At 37.2% G+C, this 25,846-nt stretch overlaps 2 protein-coding genes, 1 non-coding gene and 1 pseudogene across 8 annotated transcripts; 2 read left to right on the top strand and 2 right to left on the bottom strand.

The window, feature by feature from the left end:
• Positions 1-618: 618 nt before the first annotated feature.
• LOC121787537 lies at positions 619-3,998 on the top strand (annotated as a pseudogene).
• A 1,756-nt stretch (positions 3,999-5,754) lies between these two features.
• Positions 5,755-10,739, bottom strand: LOC121787508 (DDB1- and CUL4-associated factor 8-like). Of its 6 annotated transcripts, none has more exons than XM_042186275.1 (7): positions 8,704-10,738; positions 7,808-7,903; positions 7,643-7,657; positions 7,311-7,562; positions 6,939-7,082; positions 6,175-6,858; positions 5,755-6,098 (listed from the first exon to the last, which is right to left on the bottom strand). In XM_042186275.1, exons 4-7 carry the CDS (start codon positions 7,440-7,442, stop codon positions 5,844-5,846), a joined length of 1,215 nt encoding a protein of 404 aa, XP_042042209.1. In that variant the 5' UTR covers positions 7,443-7,562; positions 7,643-7,657; positions 7,808-7,903; positions 8,704-10,738; the 3' UTR covers positions 5,755-5,843. The 6 variants fall into 6 exon arrangements, with proteins under 6 accessions (XP_042042209.1, XP_042042217.1, XP_042042201.1 ...); XM_042186283.1 differs by lacking the exon at positions 7,643-7,657 and having other exon boundaries at positions 8,704-9,012; positions 10,312-10,738; XM_042186267.1 differs by having other exon boundaries at positions 10,312-10,738.
• Positions 8,954-9,058, top strand: LOC121793173. Its single transcript, XR_006049014.1, has one exon. It is a non-coding gene; the product is annotated as a U6 spliceosomal RNA (small nuclear RNA).
• Positions 10,740-11,657: 918 nt separating the features above from the next.
• Positions 11,658-24,006, bottom strand: LOC121787498 (V-type proton ATPase subunit a1-like). Its single transcript, XM_042186237.1, has 18 exons — positions 23,358-24,006; positions 22,574-22,618; positions 21,091-21,213; positions 20,750-20,857; positions 19,893-20,027; positions 18,840-19,010; positions 18,408-18,545; positions 17,953-18,060; positions 17,756-17,877; positions 17,556-17,690; positions 16,522-16,675; positions 15,239-15,399; positions 14,430-14,636; positions 13,742-13,925; positions 13,557-13,640; positions 12,685-12,884; positions 12,539-12,598; positions 11,658-12,183 (listed from the first exon to the last, which is right to left on the bottom strand). Exons 1-18 carry the CDS (start codon positions 23,496-23,498, stop codon positions 11,979-11,981), a joined length of 2,481 nt encoding a protein of 826 aa, XP_042042171.1. The 5' UTR covers positions 23,499-24,006; the 3' UTR covers positions 11,658-11,978.
• Between the last annotated feature and the right edge of the window lie 1,840 nt (positions 24,007-25,846).

Below are 25,846 nucleotides of genomic sequence, written 5' to 3'. Positions count from 1 at the left end.
GGCTGCGGTCCCATTGCAACAGTTTCCTTGCGGAATCTTATATCGTTCACACCCGTAGTCCGTGATATTGTATCTGTATAGATTTAAAATTGGAATTAATCTCAGTTTTCCAATTAACTGACGCTGTTGGCTTTCTCATTAACTAAATCTATATTAACTTGAGCTTAAATTCGTAGATATAACAATAATAAACAATTAAAAATCGAAATTCAAACCATTCAACTTAAAAATCGAAATTCAAACCATTCAACTTAAAAATCATAGTAATAGATTTATACTATAGCCAATGTATGATTGTGTTATATTGGATAAATTTTACTTTAACAAACATAACTGCATATCAAATTATAATTTGGACATTGTAATTACTTCCGTTGCAATAGAAAAAGGTTTGGATTGAATTTGCAATTACATTCAAAGTTTATAATTAAATATGCAATTAAAGTAATTTAATTGATAATGTCATTGACCTTACGCGAATATGAAGTCCAAAAAGTCGCTTTCAGCTTCAGGCCTTCCAGCCTCCATCCCATCCCCTTACCTTAATTGACTAATTTTCTAACCTTCCATCAACCCGTCTATTTAGACCGATCGCTGCCGTCCATTTCAAGCACAGCTCGCTCACCCTGCAAATACATCTTCGACTTCTAGAAACTTCTCTCCCCCTTGTATCTTATATATTCACTCCCACACTCGCAATCCTCAGCTCAGTGCTTGTGTTCTCCACGCTCTCTCCATCGTTAGGGTTTATACATTTTCTCTCTACATTTTGCTTACCCCGTTCATTCAGGTACCAAGATTTTCGATCGAGATCTCATTTTTTCCTCTTTTGACGACGTTCATTTTTGATTGAGCAAATGTTATTGTCATTCCGCGTGTTCAAACTTGGAAGCGATCATTATTATGTGTTTGTTTTCCTTTTAGTGTTTTTTTGCGTGTGCTGATGTGAGATGATTCTCATTTGCAGAATCTGTGAAAATGGTGAAGAACTACCCAGTTGTGAGCGAGGAGTACTTGAAAGCTGTGGACAAATGCAAGAGAAAGCTTAGGGGTCTCATCGCTGAGAAGAACTGCGCCCCTATCATGCTCCGTCTAGCGTAAGTTTTGCTTCCTTTCGCTTCATTTTGTATACAGTATATTTTTTAGTTAGCACGATATTTTGATATTGCTTGCTGCCATTTGATTGAAACATTATTTTCGTATGGTAAGTTCGGATTACGATTTATATCGATTTTGTACTGATTAGGTCCACATTAGGATGTAAATCCTTCCCCTGCCGCGCTCGCTGATATTTACGCTTAGTGAATAGATCTGTGGAGAATTCTAATTCAGGTTTTAGTCCACTAATGTTATAAATTTTTTACATACCTCCTTTAATAATAGATTTCCTGAAGTGACTGATGAATCAACCCCCTTAGATATTACCTACTATCCACAAGTTTCACAAATTTTGGTTTTAAGTATTAGTAATTATTTAGCGAATTAGTTTAATTATTATACTTCCCTCAACAAGTTTTGTTAAACACTGCCCTTTCAATTAATTGCCATCATCTCCAAATAAAAATATCATGTACTCCCTCTGTCCGCGAATAGGAGTCCCGGTTCACTTTTACCATAAATGGTAACAAGGTCCCACCTTCCACTAACTCACTCCACTCACATTTCATTTAAAACTAATAAGCGTGACCCTTATTCCACTCGCTTTTTTCCATCCACTTTTTTTAAGATTTCTTAAATCCCGTGCCTCCAAGAAATGGGACTCCTAATGGCGGACAGAAGGAGTAGTAGTATATATTACTCCCTCCGGCCCAGTTTAGGAGTACAATTTAGTTAGGGCACGGATTTTAAGAAATTGTTGAGTGTGTGATAATTGAAGTGAGATAGTGGTTGTTGGAGTGTGTAATAATTGAAGTGGGGTAGTGGAAAGTGGGACCCTTTTGACTTTTTTGTATGTTTAGGATTTTGTTTTATTTTTATGAAAGTAATGGCATTTGAGTGTAAATTTCATCAACAATGAGGTTATATTTTATGTCCAAATATGGTAAATTATATATGAGACTCTTAAATTGAGACGGACGAAAATGGCAACATAGGACTCTTAAACCGGGACAGATGGAGTATTATATTGTGTGAGCCACTAGTTTACTATGGTTACATTTTATTATTATTCTGATAATTATGTATATATTGTATATTAATCAAATAATAAAGGATAACAAATGTCGAGTATCTGTAATGCGAATATGCCAATAAGGTGTGGAGTTTTTCGTATTTTCAAAATGTCGTGTTTTGGGTTTTTTCTTTGTGACAATGGAGTTTTTGTGTCTTGTGTTGTCGGGTGGGGGTGATAGTTTGCGATATTTACATCTAGTTTATTAATGATTTGCATCATGTCCAGTGTCCATATGAATAATGGTTTTGCAGATCCATTTCTCTTGTTATCTAATTTTAATGAGTTTTTGTGATCGGCATAAACTTGTTGTATGTTTTAGGTGGCACTCTGCTGGTACATTTGATCAGTGCTCAAAAAGTGGAGGTCCTTTTGGAACCATGCGATTCGAGGCTGAGCTTGCACATGCAGCCAACAGTGGTCTTGATATTGCTCTGAGGCTCTTGGTGCCCATCAGGAAGCAGTTCCCCACTCTCTCCTTTGCAGACTTCTACCAGGTATCTTTTTCTTAATTATATGCAAGTTTCAGCACCCTTGGATTTCATCTTCAAAATAAGCTAATTTTCTTTTATTGTACCAGTTGGCTGGGGTTGTGGCTGTTGAAGTTACTTGAGGACCTGATGTTCCATTCCACCCAGGAAGGCCGGTTAGTGAAATCTCCCTCACTGGCTAGACATTTCATGCATTTATTTGCATTCTTTTATACCAGTGCTTGCATTTTGATGTATAATGAGCAACTCTTTAGAAGGAATTATTGACTTATATTAAAATTTTGGACACATAAAATTGTTATGGAAATGCTATCTTTAATTCTTAAATTGCATAGGCTCTAGTTTGACTGTGCAGTTTTTTAATGTATTTTTAAGTTTGGTTGATGTTTAAAATCTCAGGATAAGGCTGAACCACCTGTTGAAGGCCGCTTGCCCGATGCTACCAAGGGTAAGCTGAGCATATGTTCTAACTGGAATTTTGTCAGTGTTAAGGGACATTGTTTCTCGTGAAACTTATCGTTTTGTTTCAGGATCTGACCACCTGAGGGATGTCTTTACCAAGCAAATGGGTCTGACCGATCAGGACATTGTTGCACTCTCTGGTGGCCACACTCTGGTTTGTGTTTGCTGCTTGCTTGTTTTGCTTCCCCCAACACGAGATGAGGAATGGTATTTGATTATTTACTATTTGATTCTCAGGGAAGATGCCACAAGGAGCGATCTGGATTTGAGGGACCATGGACTTCAAACCCCCTCATCTTTGACAACTCTTACTTCACGTATGGCAGCACCATTCTTGAATATGATCTAGTTTGTGGTACCATTATATGTTTGCTAATTTGTAATTTGCATATCTTTTGGTTGGTAACAGGGAGCTTCTGAGTGGAGAGAAAGAGGGTCTTCTGCAGTTGCCAACAGACAAGACTCTTCTTTTGCTTCCGCCCATTTGTTGAGAAATATGCTGCGGTTTGTAGAATTCCAATCTTTACTTTCCCGCATTCATACATTGACTGTAATTTCGTTTATTTTGGTGATAGGATGAGGATGCATTCTTTGCGGATTACGCTGGGTGAGACCTTTTTCCTTGGTTTGGATCTGTAACTGACACTGGACTTTAATTTTTGAAGAAGGAAATTTACATTTCTATTGATTGGTGCAGATTCGCTGATGCCTAAGCTAGAAGGTGTTGCAGTTGAGGGAGTGATGACACCTATTTTGCTCGGATTTATGTTCTAACATGTTGGAATCTGTTTTGTGCTTGTTTCTGTGGATGTATTGGGTTTTGTCATTGTTTCTATCGATAAATGAAATATGGTCACCTCCTTCCTTTAGAATTATATCATTTGTCAATCGTTCAAGATGTCATTTTTATTTGGTTTAATTTGTTTCAAGTTCATTCACTTTAGTCGGTTGGGTATCACAAGGTATAAAATGATAGTGCTACCTACTATTAGTATGTCCGTTCCTGAGATCCAGCCTAGGGCATCAAAATAAATGATACTCCATTGTAACATAATAATTCTCCTAGGTGTGGCTTTACCGTCAAATTTGTTGTTGCCGCTACCCTGTTGTCGTTCATCTTATCCCATGTGACTGCCATTGCTGATTTTGCTATGAACCCACTTAATAAAATATCAAAATTAATGCAACTCCAAAATCATATACAAAGCAAGACAATTGAATTCTATAGAATTGAAGTAGAAGGAACTATATACAAAATACATATTCGCACACACTTTATACAAAATACTCGTGCACATGAAATATACACACTTACACAATGCAAGATTAGGGATGGAACTTGGAAGTCTTCAAGCATCATAGTCTGTACAAGCTATAATGGTTGGGCGAAAGTGAACCCCGATAATAATAAATTGTTTAAATTGATGATAGTCATTTCCTCTAAGATGCTATTCAAATTATTAATTGACATCAACAATACTAGAATTTTTTTTGGGGGGTGGTTAAAAGATATGGAGAATAGTGTGAGAATTTAGTAAAAAAATTGAGATTAAATCGAAAGAAATTAAAGATTTTGAACAAGAATGTGTTTTGAGAAGAGGTCCAAGTATATATAGAAGAGGGATAACGGTTAATTAATCAAAAAACTGAATTTTACCATTTAAAAACGATAAAAAAAAAGTGAATAATATAATACTTCTATAAATAAAATGCTTTTTTTGTCAAAAAAATGTTAGGCATGGCCAGTGCGCATGTTGCACTGTGTCATGCACGTGTGGCATGACAGCCAACGGCGTGCCATCACGCCAAACCTCCCTACTCCAACACGGTCCCTTCGTCGTTACGTCAGGGGGAGGCGGCATACCGCTATGTGGATGCCCTAAGAGTGTCCACAATAATGTTGACACTTTGGTGGACAAGCCACTTTTTTTTGTCCACAACCATTTTTTTTAATCCACAACCACAAAAGAAGTGTCCACAGCAATAGTGGACACTCCCAAGCCACAAACCACATTATTTTAGACTTGGTTGATCGCGTCCATGTTGGGTCGGTAATCCCCGAACGCCGATTGGGACGACCCGATTGGGGTGTATGTTGCCACGGCGGGGATGTCGGCACCCACGACTGAGATGGAGAGGGAGGGACTCGATCTTCACGGCTAGGTAGGAGGATAGTTTCCGTACCCCGAGTCTCTGGTGCAAGGGGAATCACTGTCTCCACCATGCATATTAACGAAAATATAGAGTGAAATATAGAGAATGAGAAAGGGATAGAGTGAAATTAGGGGTGTAGATGTGTCTAGGGTGAAAAAATTGTGGGAGGGAGTATTTATAAAAAATGAACGAAATTTCTTTATAAAAAAAATGAACGAAATTCCGGGCGGCGCCGCGGCTCACAGGCCGCGCAATAACCCGCCGCGGCTGATACCCCCGCCCCATCCACGCCAAGTAGTCGGCTGAGGGCTGTCCACCCCTCGCCGCCACAGAGTCGGCGGCAGCCGGGGCTCCCCTATCGTGGACACTCTAAAGCTAGTGGGTCCGTAGTTCCGATTTGAAACCTAGTCATTGCCACAAAATACGTAAATAACTTTGATAGGCATTTATATATACTATAATACTCCACTATTCAAATTATTCAAACCCCACGCATTACTATATTGTAACATAACAAGGAAATATTTCAACTACAAGTAGGAACATGATGAGTGCAGCAGAAAAGTCTAGCTAATGTTACATTCTCTGGCGTTCTCACCATCTTCTGCAGGATCACCGTCTGAGAATCCTAAGAGGTAACCCTCCCGCTCATCATCATCATCATCATCATTCCCATCGCTTCCCGAATCTTCTCTATTGTATCTTCTCTCAACATACACATGTGCTTGCCTCCGGTGGAGTCGCAGAACATGCATGATGACATCAGGGCTGAAGGACACCCTGGAATGGTCCTCCCGGCCTTGCCTGTTACCTTCCATTATCTGCAGCTCGAAGATGGAAGAGATGTTCATAGTCGAGAAACTGAAATTCGAGTATAGAAATCGAGAAATGTAATACCTCTTGAACATTGTTAGGCAGAGGGGTGATATCATCTGAAGAGGGGGACCAAAGCTTTACATTCTTCTCTATACCACAGGTAGCAAGAATTGGGATCAGTGGATGGGATTCCAGTTGGTTCACAACTTGCCTGTCGCCAACCATCATACGAACTACTTCACAGCTCTTCTTCTTCCAAATAAATATATGGCCGCAATCCGACCCACTTATGACATATTCATCATTTGGACCAAAGAAGTTGACTCCCTTGACTGTTCGGAAGTTCCTGTGCCCCGAATAAACCTGTGCTTCTGGCGAGCTAGGTGAGTCTTCTGACGTTGGAGGTACGAATTTCTGACCCAAACCCATGTTCCTTTGAAAAAGATATATGAGCTCATCATTATATGAGACGAGCAGCTCGCTGGTGTTGGAGTAAGCTAATGCTGTAATGCGAACATCGTCTTTCCCAATAAGGTGACGAGGGCAGAAATAGTTGGCAGGGTTTCCTTCTTTAGTTGATGCACTGACTTGGTATTTTCTGATGTCATATAGACGTGCGTAAACATCACCACCTCCTACAGAAAAATAGTTAGGATTTCTTGGGTCAATAACCATGGCATTCAGCCCAACACTTGAAGACCGACTGTTTTCTGCGAATGAAGAGCAATAGAAAAGCTTGGTAGCGGAGTGACTTCGTAGATCATACTGCAAAAAAATAACAAGTTCGGCATAATGAAGGATTTAATAGAAATTCTCTATGGATATCAGCATTTAGAAAGGCCTACGTGTTGGATAAAACCATCCTCCCCACAGCTATAAAATATGTATGGACTGCCTGGCTCAATAGCCAAGCTGTGAACACGTCCTTGGTGCTTAGACAATCTCTTAGTTTCTACTGAGCCATTTTCCTGTCTCAGGCTAAGCCTGACCTGCAACAGGAAATTATGCTTGTAAGAGACATGGGTATCTTATTACTCGATGAAGACTTGTATTATAATGGACACAATTTGCTCAACGAATACATTTCTAATGTTACCAGTCTTATTGCATTGTGAACTTATTGCTGTTGATACTCTAATCTTAGTACCAATTCTGAAGGATTGCTCGTAGACCATATTAAAAGTGGTAAGATTTTAAAATGGACTTGGTAAAATTACCTGGCAATCAGCAGCGGATGATATTATTTTGCTATCATCAGTAAACGGCATAAACTTTGCCTGAAAAACGTTGTCCGTGTGGCCGGATTGATATGACAATTTAAGTTTCTGTGCTGCCCAGTCCCAGAGCATAATTTGCTGGTCATCAGAACCTGATGCAAGCAGCTCGCCGGTAGAGTTGAACGAAATTGCATTCACACATCCCTGATGGCCATTCAGTTTCCCATACAAACCAAGACGTTGAACCAGAGCCTGCATCAAGCAATAAAGAAGATTCTGACATGGTTCAATCTAAATAACAGAGTTTTCAAAACCAGAATGGAAAAATGTACCTTTAGTGGTTACACCTGGTTGGATAGTGGATACATTGAACCATTATCCAACCAGTACACCAAAACAAAATATATTAGTATCTAGTAGATGGAAGTCAATAATAAGTGATAAAGATCCATTTAATAAAGCACTAAATCCTAATTCGAGTTGGGAGCTCCTCTTACCTATTTTCCTATTAGCAGCAACCACCTCAGTTCCTCTCTTCTATTTCTCCTCTACTTCCCTTCTCTCTGCTGCATAACATTTCTCTCTACCATATTCTGCATTTATATCAGTCTACCTATGATCAATGGTCTTATCCAAAACCTCAACCAAGACTACAGATTCATTATCCCTACACCTACATATAGGTGGCTTACACGGTAAGAGTTCAATGAAAATTCATGCCCAAATTCAAATCAAATCACCATTGCTTGTCACTACCTCCGTCCTCAAAAAATAGAGACTTTTGAAATGGCACGAGTTTTAATACACAATTGGTAAAGTAAGAGAGAAGAATTTATAAAGTAAGAGAGAGGAAAAGAAAAATGGGCAAAGTAAGAGACAAGAAGAGAAAAAGTAGAGGAAGTAGTGTTAGTGGATTGTGGGGTCCACATCCTAAAATAGAAAGATTCAAAAGTTTCTATTTTTAAGCGACGACCCCAAATGGAAATAGTTTCTATTTTTAAGGGACGACCCCAAATGGAAATAGTTTCTATTTTTTTTAAGGGATGGAGGTAGTATGGATTATTTAGTTTACGAGGTAATTTTGCATAAAAAATATGTAGTAACTGTAAACATAGCTAACAGTTGGTTATACCAAACAAATTGAGAATGACAGCACAGGTTAGACATTAGCTTCTGATGTTGCATTAATTAACGATGACGATTGAAATGAAAAATTCAACTACAGAGCCCAAATTGATAGAATATGCTTTTATGTCATACCATTAAATATCAACAACAACCAAAATTGTGCAATAAATTATAAATACCACAATATTAGAATGGAAATGCGGAAGAACCAGAAAGGCTTTGAGCAAATGTATTTGCAAATAAAGATGCCACATATAGAACATACATTGCTGAAGAACTGTTTTAGATTGCTCTTTCTTTTTGGATAGTTAGCCTATGATGGTGGCCTTTGGAAAAAAGGAAACTGACATTGGCCTCATGAGAATATTGGAGATCCATAATCTGATTAAATTTAATTTCTTGTAGCTTAACTGTTTCCACACCACACTAATTGAGGTCTGGAACAAAGCTTATTATTTTGGTGAGATAATTTGTCTGAGCGTATCTGGTCATCATCTGAAGAAAAACCAATAGCATGTCCCTTCAGGGACATTCAGATAAATTTGGAACGATACAGAGAAGATTTGCATGACCCCTGCGCAAGGATGACACACATAAATCAAGAAATGGTCCAAACCGAATAGCATGTTCGAACTACAGTGAGTGACAGGTGCCATGCTAATCTGGTCATCAGGGCTGATATATAATTCCTGCAGCTATCCTTCATGATAGAAAAAGCAAGTAGCGTCATTTCCAACAGCAGAATTTTAAACCGCTCGAATACATTAGTTAGATGATTTCCACATGCTAATCGCCATTCATCACATCATGGCACTTTATAGATGTTTGATTATCACAATGTTCTTTGCTAAATAAGGCTCTATTTAATAGTAGGATGTCTCCAGTTCAAGGCGACGAAGATCAGATAGGCAGATCCCACCAGATTTTGAATCTTCTTTATATTCAGGGTAAGGTTTCCCTTGGAAATAGCAAAAATGGCTGACATGTATTGTTCGCAAATTGAGAAATGGTAATATGTTGGCTGCTACTCCTTGGATGAAAGTAGGCCACTCATTTTATTTGGCGTCTGATGTAGCAGAAATGGCACTTTTACATCTATCTTATCTTCACTTTCCACTTCTAATTTTCACAAATAAAAATTGAATGTATGTTTCCCTTTTCAATCTTCTCTTTGGTTTGAGATTACTCATTACCAGAATCTTACACTATGAAAATGGAAAAGCGCCATCTTTGGTTTGAGATTACTCATTACCAGAGTCTTACACTATGAAAATGGAAAAGCACCACCAGACATCGACAAAATTAAATGCAAAATTGTTTGCTATCGCCATTGGGCATAACTCATCCCGAAACCTAGCTTGTATGCAAAGGGTGCCCCAATAGGCCATAAACTCAAAGTAAATCTCATACTTCAGTTATATGGGACTAAAGTAGGATATAACAATCCTATGGCGAATACTAAGGCCGTCCTGGTGTAGCTCACTTAGCTTTCAATAATTGAAGAGACCAACTTATATTACAGCACAAATGTGCAGCTTCTGAGTTGCATAAGTCGGCAAGGAACTTCAATACCGATAAGAGTTACAAATCAAACTCTGAATACCCAAACCTACTACAATCGACGCAGTGAAACATCACAATCTTCCTGCTTCGAATCCAAAACCAAAAGCATTCAAGCATATTCTCTATATCAGTCTCATCAACACATCACAACGTGATCAAGCACCAGAAGACTAAAAAGTAGTATAATTCATTCATCTCAATATTACTTTTCAATCCACCATCAATTTTACTCATCAACACACATGTACGTACACGGAGATTACAGAACTGATCTATGCGCACATTTAGATATAATCGAGCGAGGGAGAACCTGTGAAGCCGAAAGGCGGCGAGAGCAAATCCTGGGCGGGAATAAAGTCGTCTCTCGCTTGTGAAGTTCGTCCAACCAATTATCGGAATTCCTGTACAGTCTCTCCATCAACTCAATTTCAGCTTCCAGAGTGTTAAAAGGATAGATCAAACAACCAGTTCCTATCAAATTTTTAATGAAAAAATCACACTAAAAACAAAGTAAAAAGAGAAGAGAATAGGAACAGTTAAGTGATTGTGAATGAAGAAAGGCGTGGCGTCCGAAACATGTACGGAAGCGAATGCCACCATACGCATAGCATATGCAAACACGCCGTGGAGAATTTAGAGAGAGAAGATAGCGAGGGATTTCTATGGAGGTTTCAGGAAATGAGAGGATTGATCATTGATCCCAAGGGTTTTGGTATCAAGTTATTTTAGATTTCATGTCATTTTCAACCCCTCCTTAAACTATATAGATATAAAATGCGCGTTTTTGGAATTTGATTACAGTAATTTATATTTTTGCACACAAATATCTACATTAGTATTTACCATATTCTGTTATTACATTTCACTAATTTGCAATTTACGGCAAAACTTAACTGGTCATAATACGGAACTCATTCGTTCAACCATTTTACTTGATTTTCATGGCCACCAATATACATTTGTACATTTGTGGGTTTGCTATGAAGGTGGTTTCATGTTTGTGTGGAGCTATAAATCATAGTAGTAATTAAATCTAAACTTGTGTTTCAGAATATTGGAAAATGGAAAGTATTTCTCTTAACTCCACTGAATAATAGTAGTATGTAAATATGATTTTGGATACAATTTGTCAACTTATTTAACATTTAATTTAAGTGAACAGGATTTGGCCCTGCATTTTCCTTTTTCATAAGTTGCTGATTAATGCCGTAAGGTGTACAAAAATCCATCATATATGTTGATCCATCAAACATTTTTGGGGTATGTTTAGGTGGAGGACCTCAATCTTTCACTGGGTTTATCGTTAATATATTTAGAGTTTCTCGTTTTTGATTTATTGTACTAGGGAGAGAGAAGAGAGATTACAATGTTTTAGATAATACTCCTATATTGAAGTGTATTACGAATTAGAAGTTATATAGTATAAGACATTAGCCTAGATTGATACTCGTCGCCCATAACCCCATAAGGCCATAACCTTCACTCTCTTCTATAACAAGAGAATTCTCAAAAGTAAAGTATTCCTTCTCGTGAACTCTATATAGAACCAACGAGAAAAAGCAGACAAAAAAAAAACTTTGAAGATGTCAAAGACCAGAAATAAATTATTTATTAAGAGCATAAGGAATAAAAATTGAATAAAATGGCGTGGTTATATAGCCTACAAAAGCATTTAAATAGCTTATATGTATAAAAAGAGTTGTACAAATGTGGGTGTCGCCAAGACAAAAAAAAAAAGGGCTGAGAATCTACGTATAGAAGGTCCATCTTTACAACTCCTCAATCCCCTGAGAGGCTTAGCATCTAAAGAAATTTCGAATCAAGGTTCTTACAATGAGAACTCTAATATGAACTACTATCATGTTAAAGAAACAACTGGACGACTCTCCACATGCTATTAATATCATCATTGCCCGTCGCGACCGCAAAATTTCTTCTTCTTCCTGCTGCCTCAAAAAATAATTGGGAGAAAAAGGACTAGTCATCTTCATCTGTTAGTGAGGCAAATGAGAAGGGCTTGAACTTATATCCATCCCCACTGTAAAACTTATTTTGAAATTCCACCCAATGTAGACGCAAGGCGTGGAGGAACGCGCTCAGAGTTTCCATCATAAGTAATATGAATGCTGTTGCGAAAGCAAAAACTGCCAGCCCCACTAGATGTATCATGAAATTGTTGTACCTGCATCATTTACATTAGTTTCAGTAGAGTTTAGAAATTAGAAGGTAAATATTCGAGATGAAGCAAAGTATGTTATGCTAGCAAGTTAATCTTGGACTAATCTGGTCCAATAGTCATGTCTCCATTATCAAAATGAAAGTTTCGGAGATTCATCTTGTTCACATTACTTGAAACTTTACATTCCTAACATAGTATACAAAATTGCCAAAGAATTCTTTTCAATTATCATCTCGTGATTGTAAACCATGAGATTATACGACATAATTTTGAGGAAAGTGACTGGCATTAATGCATAGGAATATATATCAAAGAGTTATGCAACTTATTCACTTTTATACGCTGTGCAGAAACTTACCCCCAGGCAAGCAGGAGAACCTTCTCATAGAAAACTGTTGATAATTCTGAGTGGGCCAAACTGTAACAAAAACAAGGATTACAGTTACAAATGGAACAAAGCCATTGAGGAATAATAAGCACAACAGCATGTTAAAACCACTCAACCTCAGTGCCCACAGTCGAAGATATGATGCAGTATTAGAAACTGCACCCAGGACAAACTCAATCGAATGTATCATTTGATGCACAAAGACCTCACTAAAATTGAACTCCTCTTCACCATGAGGATGTCTAGCAGAATCCGGCTCGTCGTCACTATACATATCAGAGGTCCCAAGAATTCCATATGCCCGACCTTGGAATCTCTTAATAAGCATAAGAAAATGAAAAAGTTAGTCAAGCGTCAAAGGTTCCAAGATGTTCAGGAACTACCCTACGCCTGGTTGAATGTAAGACAGTCTAAGCCTACATGGTCGAGTATTGACTGAGATTAAGTTCAGACATTCAGAGGAAGTTCAGCGCTATGATTTAGTACTGCATATCAAGTTACTGCTTCATGTTAAGTTGTAACATGAAGTATTGTGCAATCTCATATTTCATGGAGAAAAAAGGTCAACAGATGTTCCATAACACTGTCTCATTCAATTTTATATAAGAGTTCCTAAATAGCCCTATTATATTCACCATATATCATGGAATTTAAGCAACTGCAAATATAGCTATACTACTCAGTTTACTTTAGCTGTAAACCATTTTGAGGAAACACGTTTAACTAAGAACTCCCAATTAATAGTTTGCAGTTAAAGTAGACCACTTATAGCACCCACGTTTTCCAACAGTCTCTCTCTCTCCTTCCTTTTTTTGGGTGGGAGGGGGAGGAAGGGGAAGATAGAAAAGAATAAATTATGAAGAGTAATTACAAGCAGAAAATTGCAGATTTCAAAGGAAAGAATTTCTGAACATTACCAGGACGAGTAAGGTAAGATATGAACAGCAATTTGAAGGGAAAGAACACAAACAATGAGTGGAAGGGATACCTCAGTATGAAGTCTCTTTAAAATAAAGGGTTTTGGAAATAGCATCCACGGAACAGCAATAACAGCTACGAGCAACAATATGACCTGTTAAATTTTATCGGTGATCTACATTAGTTAAACTTTGTTCATTGTATTTGTATTTGCATACATAGCAAAATCAAAGCAAGATTGAATATTATTCATGCCTGAAGCACGCCCTGACCCCAGAACAGCTTATTTTCCCCCAAATCTTCAAAAGGGCTCAAGAACATATAGATCATCACATGATACAAATCCGCTTGAGACCCGGTACACCATTTGATAATAATGAGAAGAGAAAGATATCCAAAAAGGCTGTTAAGGAAGATCATCTGAGGCACAAATTGATACCTGATACCAAAGCAGAACATAACATCTATAATCCAGTAGATCATTCATTGATTCACAACATGTGGGGCAGGGATATCTAGATAGACAGACGGACAAATAGATGGATATATATATATAGGGGTGTATTAGGGTCCTCACAACTCTTTAGTGTTAAGCTTCAAACAGATCACAGCCATAGGATCCTTGGATTGAATGGTTGTGATCAAAATAACTGAGCTATATTAATTGACGAAAAATCTACATTATTAGTTGATGTACATTATGAGAATGAAAATCTACATTATTAGACTATAATGCTACATTATTAGTCGGTGTACATTATTAGAATGAAAATCTACATTATTAAATGACACGTGGCATTAATCTAACCGTTAGATGACAAATTCGTGGGGCTGAGATTCGGTTGAATGTTTGGACGATATTTACATGTTGAACTTGAATACATCCCTATATATATATATATATATATATAGAGAGAGAGAGAGAGAGAGAGAGAGATCCTACTTAATATCAATTGAGTTGTTGAAGAAGCGTGCATTGAAGTAGCTTATTATAATTCCTAAATTCATCTGTGACACACCAAACAAAATAGACATTTTCATCTTGAGAGAGTTTAAGAAAGGCAGCTCAGAACGACTTCCACGCCAACTTGGGTCCACGCCAAATGGATATGTATCTCCAACTTTGATTAAACCGATTGTACGTGCTTTGCTGATAAGGCATAACAAGGAGCAAGAGAATGAGATTACAATACATATTCCATAATGACTTATCACTTATCAGAAAGGAATAATTAACAATGATGATCAAAGTAAATGGCAGAGATCTCAAAGGAGATGCAAGGAAATATCAGAGAGCTACGGAAATTTCCTATTAATTTAACACAGTCCGATGGGATCTATAGTACAAAACTTTAGAAGCCAGTTTCCTGGGATTTGCAAACTTCATTTTCTAATTTGGCTAGTAAATGCTTGGTTAGACTCCATGAAAATAAATATGAGACCTAGATGTACAGTGATCATTTAACTGTAATTCAAAATAAATTTCACAAAAGTAAAATGCTAATGATTTTTACAAAACTTCAGAAGCCAGTTTCCTGGGATTGACTTGCTTAGACTCCATGAAAATAAATATGAAGCCAGTCTGTCTTAATGGACCTGAATTTTTTTTTATCAAAAGTCTGCTGCATAACATAACCACATACCACTTATAGCTATCAGATTTAAAACCGAGGAAGTGTATTATATAAATTATACAGCATTCTATATATCAATCTCAATCTATTCTCAGAGAACAAAACTGCTGTTTCTTACCTGCATGTAGCATCTCTGCATTTATAGGCGGAACTACCAAATATGTGAAAAGGAACGGAAAAGAATTCATTGTATATAACGCCACAATATATTGAAAACAAAGACATCAGCAGGAGGACATATCGACCGCCAAATAGCATTTCCATAAAGCTGCCAAGTTTCTGGTGGAAACAAACAATTAGGACAAAGCAAAGTAGAAGAAAAATAGTCACGTGTTGACAATGAATAAATGACAAATAGCTGAAGATACCTATCTGAACATTGTAAATAACTAAAACTTGCTGTGGGTCAGTCTTCTTTATTACTTTACTTAAACTCTTTCTATTCTTTGCAAGGACCTTTGCCTTCTTTAGCATTTTGCATATTCAACCCTCACCATAAGCATCAAATGGCTAATTGACAGTCACCAAATTCAGGTTAAAACAACTAGCAAGTGTATACCTAGGGTGATCTGTTACATCTATTTACTTGTATCCATGACTTGGTGTATGAAAAGATTTCCAGGTTTCATCTACAACTTTGCTTTGAGTTGAACACATACACAGTGAATTAGACCAAGAAATATTGTAGACTCATCACATATCTTTTGACACTTCACTTAATAGATATTGCACCAGTTTCTGTCTCCCAGAGTATTGGCTGAAGAATCTTACTATTCTTCCACCATATACCAGTTTAACTCATCTCTTAATTGAGATAGTTTCACTTTTTATTGTTTTTCGATTAAAGGGAAGAGCCATATCTTATATGATCACTGTGTATCCAGTTTGGAGCATAGATGTCAAAGGGAGCTTACATTGACTTATATTTCAGGAAAACATTGGAAATCTACCTTAGATATCCTAACACAGTTGCAGGCATTTCTACAAAAACTACTTCAAATTCAAACTACTTACAGACATTGAAATCTGCTAAAAAGTTCCCTACAACAAGGCAACAATACATTTAACCAAGCCCAACAAAGGAAACTTCTACTAATTTCAAGATCAGTACTTAGTACTTGCACCCTATGTATGTTGTAAGAGAAAATAGTAAAATGTGTGACTTGATTGAGGACATGAACCAACAAGAAAAGTTTGCGTGATAATACATGCCCACCTTATCTGTACTTCAGGTTCAACGGAGAGAAATAATTTATTTTTAAAATTTTATCAACAGTCAAGACATTCCGGAAAAAGGTACAATTAGAGAAACTGATGGAATTTTTATCTGTAAAAAGAATGTATATACGTGTTTAAACAGAAAATATATCCTTTAAAAGAGAATGGAATGTCATAACATACCTGTGAACCTAATCTTTTCTCGCGTGCTATAAGGACTAAAGCTCCCAACAGTAAGCATATACCATGACCCCAATCCCCAAACATCACGGCAAAAAGAAATGGAAATGTAATGACAGTATAAACAGCAGGATTTGCCTCTTGATATTTTGCAACTCTGCAATGTATAATACTTTAATCAGGGCCTTTTTTAGCAGTTAAGACCTATAATATCATTACACATACAGCACTGACTTTTCAAAAAATTACTAAAACAAATGAAAGTATCCTACCTAAATTCAAAAGCAAATATTAAGGCGAAAATCAGTCAACATTCAAACTTTTATATCTGAAAACCCACGACTATAAGTTACTTTCTGCTAAACAGAACCTGTAACATTCCCTCACAGGTTCAGATAGGAAGTGGAGAAACAAGTCCTGACATTTTGTCCAATGTGGTCAACTAGTTAGTTAGTTTTTGAAATCAAATACGTCACTAAAAACATCGCCCATTTTGCAATTTTAGCCTGTCCAACATAACATTGTCCATTTCAATTTTGATAATTATCCCACCACTACCCTTTATATTTACTCCTCACTTTATCAACTCATTTACATAAATACCAAGCATAGCCCACGCACTTGCCTAATATTTACAATTAAAACCAATACCTCTACAACAAATGAGGGTTCCTTGTTCCACCCATCTGCACAGTTACCTAACATTTATTAAAATCTGTGCAGAAAAGAAATGGAAAATGTTTCAAATGATGGAGGGAGCGTTAGTTTTACTCGATTATGAAATATTCCAGCAACATCATCAACATGATTTGACTTCCATAGTCAAACTTCTCTCTCCAAATTGTAAAAACCAAAGCTAACGTTGACCAGCAAATTAATTCGCACATAACTACTTAACCCAATTCTGAGTTACCCAATAGCCTCTTAAACAAACACATATAATAAAATTAATGACAACATAGCAAATAGAGTACAAAGATGCCGGAAAAAAATTTTGCAGCCTGAGAAGTGGAGGGCTATGATTGTACATGACTTACCCATATGCATCGACAATTTCCTGATATGCATTTGTAAAATGGTTAGTCCTGAAGAATGTTGGTGGTGATTCATTTGAGTCCATCACATGAAATATTATACCCACTTGTGAATCTGCAATATTATGGAATATGTCCCTTTCACTTATTTTATATGAAAAATTTACTTGCTTTAGTTTTATCTCAAATTTGTAGCATACTACAGTATGAATATTACCATAGTTTTCGCAAATATGGGACACCAACCCTCACCAACCAGGCACTTCTTTGTGACATCAAAGTTCAGCATATTCAGTGTATCATAAATAGCCTTTTCCCTTCTTACCTAGAAAAGTAAGTCAGGAAAATGCTGTTGAGTCAAATGAGTTTCAAAAGAAATAATCAAACAAATAAATCTGACCATATTCATCCACTTTGTAAGCTGAAAGCCAATAGAGGAGAGAGCTGCATCTCGATGTCGGAGGCCAGCATCTAAGGTTGTTTCCAACTCAGACAAGCGCGACAAAACCTAAAATGATAAAATAGTAAGAATATATCCACTTCTTCTCTAATACCATGAATAAAACAGCACATGAGTTGTAGAAGCCACTTTAGAAAGTAACGTCAGTATGCACAGCTTCTCGACTATTATTTAACAAAGTGATGCAATAGATCATTAGCTGTCTTCAATACATTGATTACAAGGATAAATCTGTCCAAACTCTTCCTCAATTTTCAACTACAAAATAATGCAACGCATCAATTAAAAAGCAAACAAAAAAAACCATTTAGCTTATCAAAACAGACTACGCTACGATTCAAACACGGATGCTGTAATTCCAAAACGCAACAAAAGAAATCTATTTGGCAGCATACATCTCTAGTGATTTGCCTCCGCTTGATCGAGTCCTCAGGAACTGGATAGCAGTTTGCTCCAAATGCTTCACATATTTTATGGATTTTTTTCCTTGCTTGCTCTCCTGAGAAGAATACCATAAAAACTGTGTTCTCAACCTGCAGATGCAGAGGTACACATCAGTACTTAAAGCATGTAGTGACCATCAGCAACAAAGGTGATACCAACTCCCAAGTATCACTATATCCTGACAATAAGGAAGTGATGAAGTCATTCTGAAATAAATAGAATCAACTAGTTTAGATGTGTGTGCTTAGTCATGTTAAATAGATGGTAGTACTTTTTAAATTTCTGGAGTGGCATTTCAGCCTCTTCTGATTTGTTTAATAATTGAATTCAGTATTCAAATTAGAAAATGTAGGCATTATTAGGGGGAACAGAAGAACAGTGACCATTTCATTTGATGCGAGATCCACAATTGGATCATCAGCTGGTGCCTGATTGAAAAGCATATTTCCCCTAGTTGTACGAAACAACATCCTCTCGAATCTCAAGGCTTTAGATTTACAAATGACGCCACTTACAAACTTCACACCAAACTGATCTGACATTCCAGGTTGCATCTCCTACAATTAGCAAACGTACATGAATACAACACCACAGTAGTTGGCTAATCATAAATAAGTTAAGCAGCAACTTATCAGATTACAAATTACCTGTTCCAACCTATATAACACCGATACGCCACCCTGTTGCCGTATCGCGTATCGGATACGTATCCGATACCGATACGCGACGGATACACCGTCGATACGTATCCTGGGCGTATCCGCGAGCTGGGCCGTATTGGGCCGGGAAACCTCAGATTCGATACGTATCCTTCGGCGTATCCGCGAGCTGGGCCGTATTGGGCCTTCATCCTCCTCTATCTGCAAAGATCTGAGGTTCTCCTCTTCGAAATCAACGTCCATCTCTGTCGAAGAACTTCGCAACTTTCAATTTACGAACTTCAATCCGATTTGGGAACAAAATCGACAGTTAATCGGATATGAAGAAGAAGAAGAAGAAGAAGAAAGGGGAGGCGCCGCTATTGCCTCAACTAGGGATTGAAGAAAATTGGAAATGGGAGAATGAATTGGGCAAGAAGTAGTCACGATGGAAAAGGAGTATATTTGGGGCTCATTTTTTGGGCCAATTTATTACTCCATTAACTTTGTCTAATTTTGTAACTATAAATAAATATTTTGATCAATATTATTGGTAATATGGATAAGTATAACCAAAAAATCGATGTGGTGTAATCGACCATAAAAGAAATTGACTTTAGCTTTTAATATTTTGTAATTTTATTATTTTTATTTGTATAATAACATTAGAATATCTATTTTGTAATTTATTATGCACTATTATTATTTATTAAAAAAATAGTTAAAACGTATCCGCGTATCGGGTTGTTTGGGAAAGAGCCGTATCCGCGTATCCGTATCCTTCGGATACTGATACGCGTATCCGTATCCGTGCCGCATAGGTTCCAACAGTGATGCTGAATCGGCATAATCACTGTTTATATGGACATTCTCATCTAACTCTGTATCTTGTGCTGCAGAATGATTCCCATCAGGCATAAGGAAGTCACCAGCCTGGAATCACCCATTAAATGCTTACATCTAATGATAACACTTGAAAAGCAGCAGATTTAAAGATTAGGGGTGAGAAAAAGATACTATGATATGGATCGTGTGATGGTGAGTCCGAGTGTTGTTGATTATGGAGAGTAACAACATGGATCATGGAGTCTTTATGGAGATTTGATTGGAAAGATCATGGGGTCTCTTTAGCTTTATCTTATTAATGTTGTCCTTTAGCATTCTAGTTGAGTCTTATATATAGTTCCCTTTAGGTTTGAGAGGATTGTTAAGTCTTGAGTTTAGTACAAGGATGGTAATTTACCGTAGGGTCTTGTTAGAGGAGTGGCCGTGTAAGATGGTTATCATTTATTTAGTTTTTGTTTATATACCAATTATACTTTCTATTCGTACTATTCCTTGTCAGCCTCCCTTGCCTCTTTTCTCCAACATACTAGCTTAAGTAGTTCTGCTAAAAGATTGTGAAACCATGAAAGATTCTAAGCTCCCCAGAAGAAGAGGATTGGGTGGGTTCAATAAGATAATCTAGTTACATTAGGTTGGTCTAAAATTTCCCAACAGAAGAGCCTACATGGAACATCATAAATTTCTGAACAACTTTTGAAACAACTCAGTAGACCCTATCCATGTATATTATTACAATCAAGTTTTAACCTTAGCTCTTTCTCTTACGAAAAGAAAAGGAACAGGAACACATCAACTGTTTGCCAATATACCTTTTGTAGGACCATCTTGAACTCAAGCAACTCATTGTAAGTTTTCTGCAGTTTCTCACAGTTATGATTCATTTCAATTAACTCGTGCTCATGCTCAGCAAGTCCAGCCTAAAGTCAGAGTTCAAAAATAGTTGGAAGTAATGAGCATGGGGAGAAAGGAAAACAGGGTTTGCGGAGTATTTAATCTTAGATAAAAATAAATAAAACAACAGCAGTCAAAGATGGTAACCAATAGTTACTGATAAAACATAGATGAACATGATGTTATCGGAGCACTAATAGTTACAAGAAAAAATAACAACAATAAGAAGACGCATGGAGATGAAAAGAAAGAAACAGACCTCCAATTCTTCTAATTCAATATCGGTTTCCGAAGCTGGATGAGGAGATAGCATTAGACCAGCTTTATGTATCTGATCTTTGAAAAAACGTAACTTTCTGGACATCTCAGCACATCTTTTAACCTATTGCCCATTTTCAAAAATGAAATTTCAACAAGAAAAATGGGGTGGCAACAGAAAATGACTTCCCAGAAACCAGATTGTAAATGATAGACAAGCAACTCAGATAATGAAAATGATCAGTGATCACCTCAGGTCTTTGCTAATTAAAATCAACAAAATATTTCAGAGAGGACTAGAAGGGCCTCCCTAAGTTTTGTCATCACTCTTTCCTTTATATTTTAAATAATACTACCTCCGTCCCATTCAAGATGTCCATCTTTCCTTTTTAGTTTGCCCTACTTAAGATGTCCACGTTCTATAGTTGGAAATAAATCCCTCTCTCCCTCATTAAAACATTCAACTATTTTCTCTCTACTTACTCCACCTAACAACTCCTCCTAAAATCCCATGCCACTCAAGAATGTGGACATCTTGAGTGGGACGGAGGGAGTACTAATGACTAAGGGATCTAGAATGTGCCACTAAGACAAGAATAATCTTTGGCCAGAAGATGAGTGTGATGGGATATACCTATTAACCATTGTTTTGATGAAGGCCATCTGAATTTAGTAACAGTCCAAAAAAATATTGTGACTAAAGTGAATAATTACAGCCGGTGTCGAATCACATGAATAATAATCATATTCCTTAAACTTAGGGGGTGTATACTTTGAGTGATAAGATGGATTGATAAAAACGCTCCATGCTAATCTACCATTTACTTTGATGGACTGATTAATTTTGCACTTGTTTGACCATCTCATCCTTCACATACTCAATCCTATGTTCTATCAATCTATTCTATCATTAATTCATTATTCATTCACAATAAACACCCACTTAGAGTATAATAACCAGGATATCGTGAAAATCACAGCAAAAACTTTCTTGACGACTAAATTATTGATTGCTCATCGGAAGTATCATACATTGGCACACCTATTTTCCAAAAGATGGGCCTTATGAGCGTACAAACACCTAATGGGACTCAACAACCTCTACCCCCAACACCAAAAGGCAAAACATTCTGGCCATGAAAATGTGCAACAACTTTTGCAAGCAACTGATTATGGGAAAGGGAAAGCATGTGTGGCGCAATTAAGGGTGATGCATTAACAAGTACAGTAAACCAAACTGAAAGTGGTCTCCAAAACCCTCAAGCAACAATGCTCTTCTAACATGCTTCAGGGAACAAATTTTAGTGGTGTATTTGTTTATCTACCAACTGATTAGCAATTCAACATTTTATTCGTAGGGAAATTACTTTGTTAATCATTAGAGAGCCCTATTTATCTTATATCCAAATGTAAGTTGAAAGAGAATGAGCAACATAGATATCTTAAAACAATTAATCAGCCCAATAGAAATTCTTGAATGTTACCTGATTAACAAACGTTCTCTGGAAAGGGCTTTTATCATCATTTAACTGCCAATTAAAATAATACAGGTGAGTGGATTTACTATAACAACTAAAACACAAGATAAACAGATAGACATAAACAAGGGCTTCAATCGAGTAAGCTGGAAGAATTCCAAAAAGTAGTCCAGTTACATCCCACGATATCGTTATTCAATTAAGATTTAAGAATATACTATCTATGCGCTTTGAAAATTCAAATGCCTATTTACTTCCGCAAGAATAGAGCAGCCCATGAGTAGTGACTTTCACATTATCCTGAGCATAACAATGTTTCCATTAAACCAGGTCCTAGTAAAACACCCTAAGCAGTTCAGCTATGTTAAGATTTTATATTGCCAACATAATGTTAAACAACAAAACAAACAGAAACAAGGTAAATGGAATTTACAGTGAATATCTAAATTGTGCATCTCTAGATCACATTACCAATTAATTATTTATCGTTTAAACCTTTCAATGTGATCAGCCGTTCCCAGGCAACTACCTTGATAAGCATACCACCTGAATCGCTGATGCAGATATTTGATACAAAGCAAATTGTTAGAAACGAAACTTAATTAGAGAAGAAACCAACCCTAACAAGCCACACATTAGTGGCAACACTAGATCACCCCTCACTCCATTTACATAAAACAGCGGATCTCAAAAACTAAAATTCGCCAACAAGTAGCCGCTAAGCAACTAATTACGAGTGTAAACAGAAAGTCAGAGAGGATAATAGTGAAACAAAAGGGTCTGAGCTCACATCGCGGAATTGGAGGAGACCTAGTTGGCCGAGATAGGAGACGGCTCGGTGAGCCGATTCGACGGGTAAAATCAGCTGAGCCAACATCATTTTCTCGGAGCGCATCAGATCCATGCTCGGCAATCTGTCGATGTACTCCATTCTCCGACCACCTCCAGGCGCCTCTTTAGTCGATACTGTTCGGAACACAATTGGTCGCTCTGACGCCTCTTTCAGATCTGAATTCGAACAAACTAACGTAACAGCGATAGATGTTCGGTTGCGTCTGAGTGCGTGTGAGAGAGAGTTGGAAGGGCAGGGCGGGAGTTTTGAGTTATGCGTATATGTGTGTGTATAGGTTGCCAGTTAATTTTGATGGCAGTGGTGGTGGAGGAGGATGTAACTGCCATGAAAGAAATTTTGGTGTCGTTTTCCGTTTTTATGGTGGGGGCGTGGTGCGGTGACTTGGGTTGCATCATGAGTAAATTAGAAGATTGCAATTTGCAATACTGTTCACTCCCAACTCTTAGCATCGGTAGCGCTCAGAAAACAGGGTGTGGATTGAAGATGGTGCGGTCTCTGGCACTCTGCGTTGCTGGAGGCGGGAAGGGATTCGGGTTTGGTAACGCAGGAGGGTGGGAGACCCCGCCTCGGAAGGGGTGTACGTGTGACCCTGCCTCGGGAGGGGTCTTGATCGGTGACCCTGCCTCTGGAGGGGTCTGGTCGTGGGGAGCCGGATGTGTTACCACTTACGAGCTCTAGGCCAAATTGCAAGATAATTTTTTATTTTATATAATTTGAAAATTATATTATAATCGCATGAGTTTTAAAAATTGGTATTCGAGTATATAAAGAAAAATAAGAACAAATTAATGTAATATTGGTTTCACCCATCTTTTAAAAATAGCAACTTTTGAAACGTTACGAATTTTAATGTATAATTGATTAATGAGAGAGATAAAGAAAAGAATGTGAAAATAGTGTTAGTCAATTGAAAAGTCCACGTTATTAGTACTATTTATTTTATTCAAAAGTTTCCTAATATGGAAAATGTATATTTAACTTAGTAGCGAACAAAAATGGAAGTAGTTGTTATTTTAAAGGGCAAAGAGGGTATTAATTTTATAGTAGTATATATGGTTCACTAATATATAATAAAAATAAAAAGTAAATGGGACTTTAGGTTGCGTACACACTGAAATGGCACAATAAGATATTTTTTCGTAGCGGATGAAGAAATTTAGGTAATTAAAAGTAGAAATTTAATTATGTAATTTTTTGTGTATAAATAATTTTTAGGAATGTGCGGCGACCTTATTGAACTTTTATTTGAGTCATTTTTTTACCTTTTCAATCTCGGATTATTACCAAATTATTGAATGAACCTCCTAACTCCATAAATAATTAAATACTCCTCAACATAGATTCTTGATGTTGGAATCGTATTTGGTCAATGGACTTTGATCAATAATAAATATGACGAGACATTTAATTTTGTAAAATTAAATGCAACAGTGACGATCTACTTTCGGAATAGATGACCGTGGTATATTCATTTTCTTTAAACCGATTCCCGGTAAGTGAGAAATTATGAATTAAAGTTTGTCACAATTGTGAGCTATAAAAGAGTAATGAGATAATACCAATGGATTAATTAAAAGAGTTAATTATCCCACATTGGTGGAGAGAATCTTAATAAGATGAATTATTACGTGTAATAATTATAGTGGACTAAGATGGGCAGTAGAGCCCACGCGTGCACGTTGCCTAGTCACGAGCCGCGAGCCTTGCTCAATGCACCGTGTCCCGTGACCCGTTCCCAGCGCCCCGTCTGTCGAGTGCCATGTGTCAAAAGGTTCACGATGGACCCGACGCACAACGGGTGCTAAAAGGTCCACGACGGACCCCGACGTATAGCGGGTCTCAAATGGTCCACGATGGACCAGGACGCATAGCATGTGATAAAAGATCCCCGGTGGACCCCGACGCATCATGTGCCAAAAGGTCCACGATGAATCCCGTTGTGTAGCGTGTCCAAATGCATCAGTCTCCTCCAACTCCCGTAACGGGTCGGGTTGTCACTAGCGGAGCCAGCATATAACAAGGGGATACCACTATATCCCAAATAATTATGCGTGTAATATAGTATCGAGATAAATATTGCAAGAAGCAGAAGTGATGCAGCGGTTGGTGGGGTACTTTGTCTAAGTGGAGGCTCGAGTTTGATTCCTCTTGATGATTTTGTGCTCCCTTTTATGTTTGAGCAGATATATTCTGTTCATTACTTTTATGTTTTATGTCTTATATACTTATTATTCTGTTTACTTATATTAGTTATTGTATTTAAAGATTTTAGAAGGTTTTTTTTGGTTGTTTATATATATATATATAATTTATTTTATCTTATTTATATTTTAATGTATTATTTTTAATATGTTGTATGTTTACTTTTTATAAAATTCGTATCCCCAATTTAAAAAGTTTGGATTCGTCACTGTGGGTTGTAACCC

Source organism: Salvia splendens, chromosome 2 (genome assembly GCF_004379255.2).
Source record: "Salvia splendens isolate huo1 chromosome 2, SspV2, whole genome shotgun sequence".
In the NCBI taxonomy this organism is placed as follows: Eukaryota; Viridiplantae; Streptophyta; class Magnoliopsida; order Lamiales; family Lamiaceae; genus Salvia; species Salvia splendens.
The sequence above is the reverse complement of the archived record's forward strand: the minus strand, read 5'-3'. Positions and strand labels throughout refer to the sequence as shown.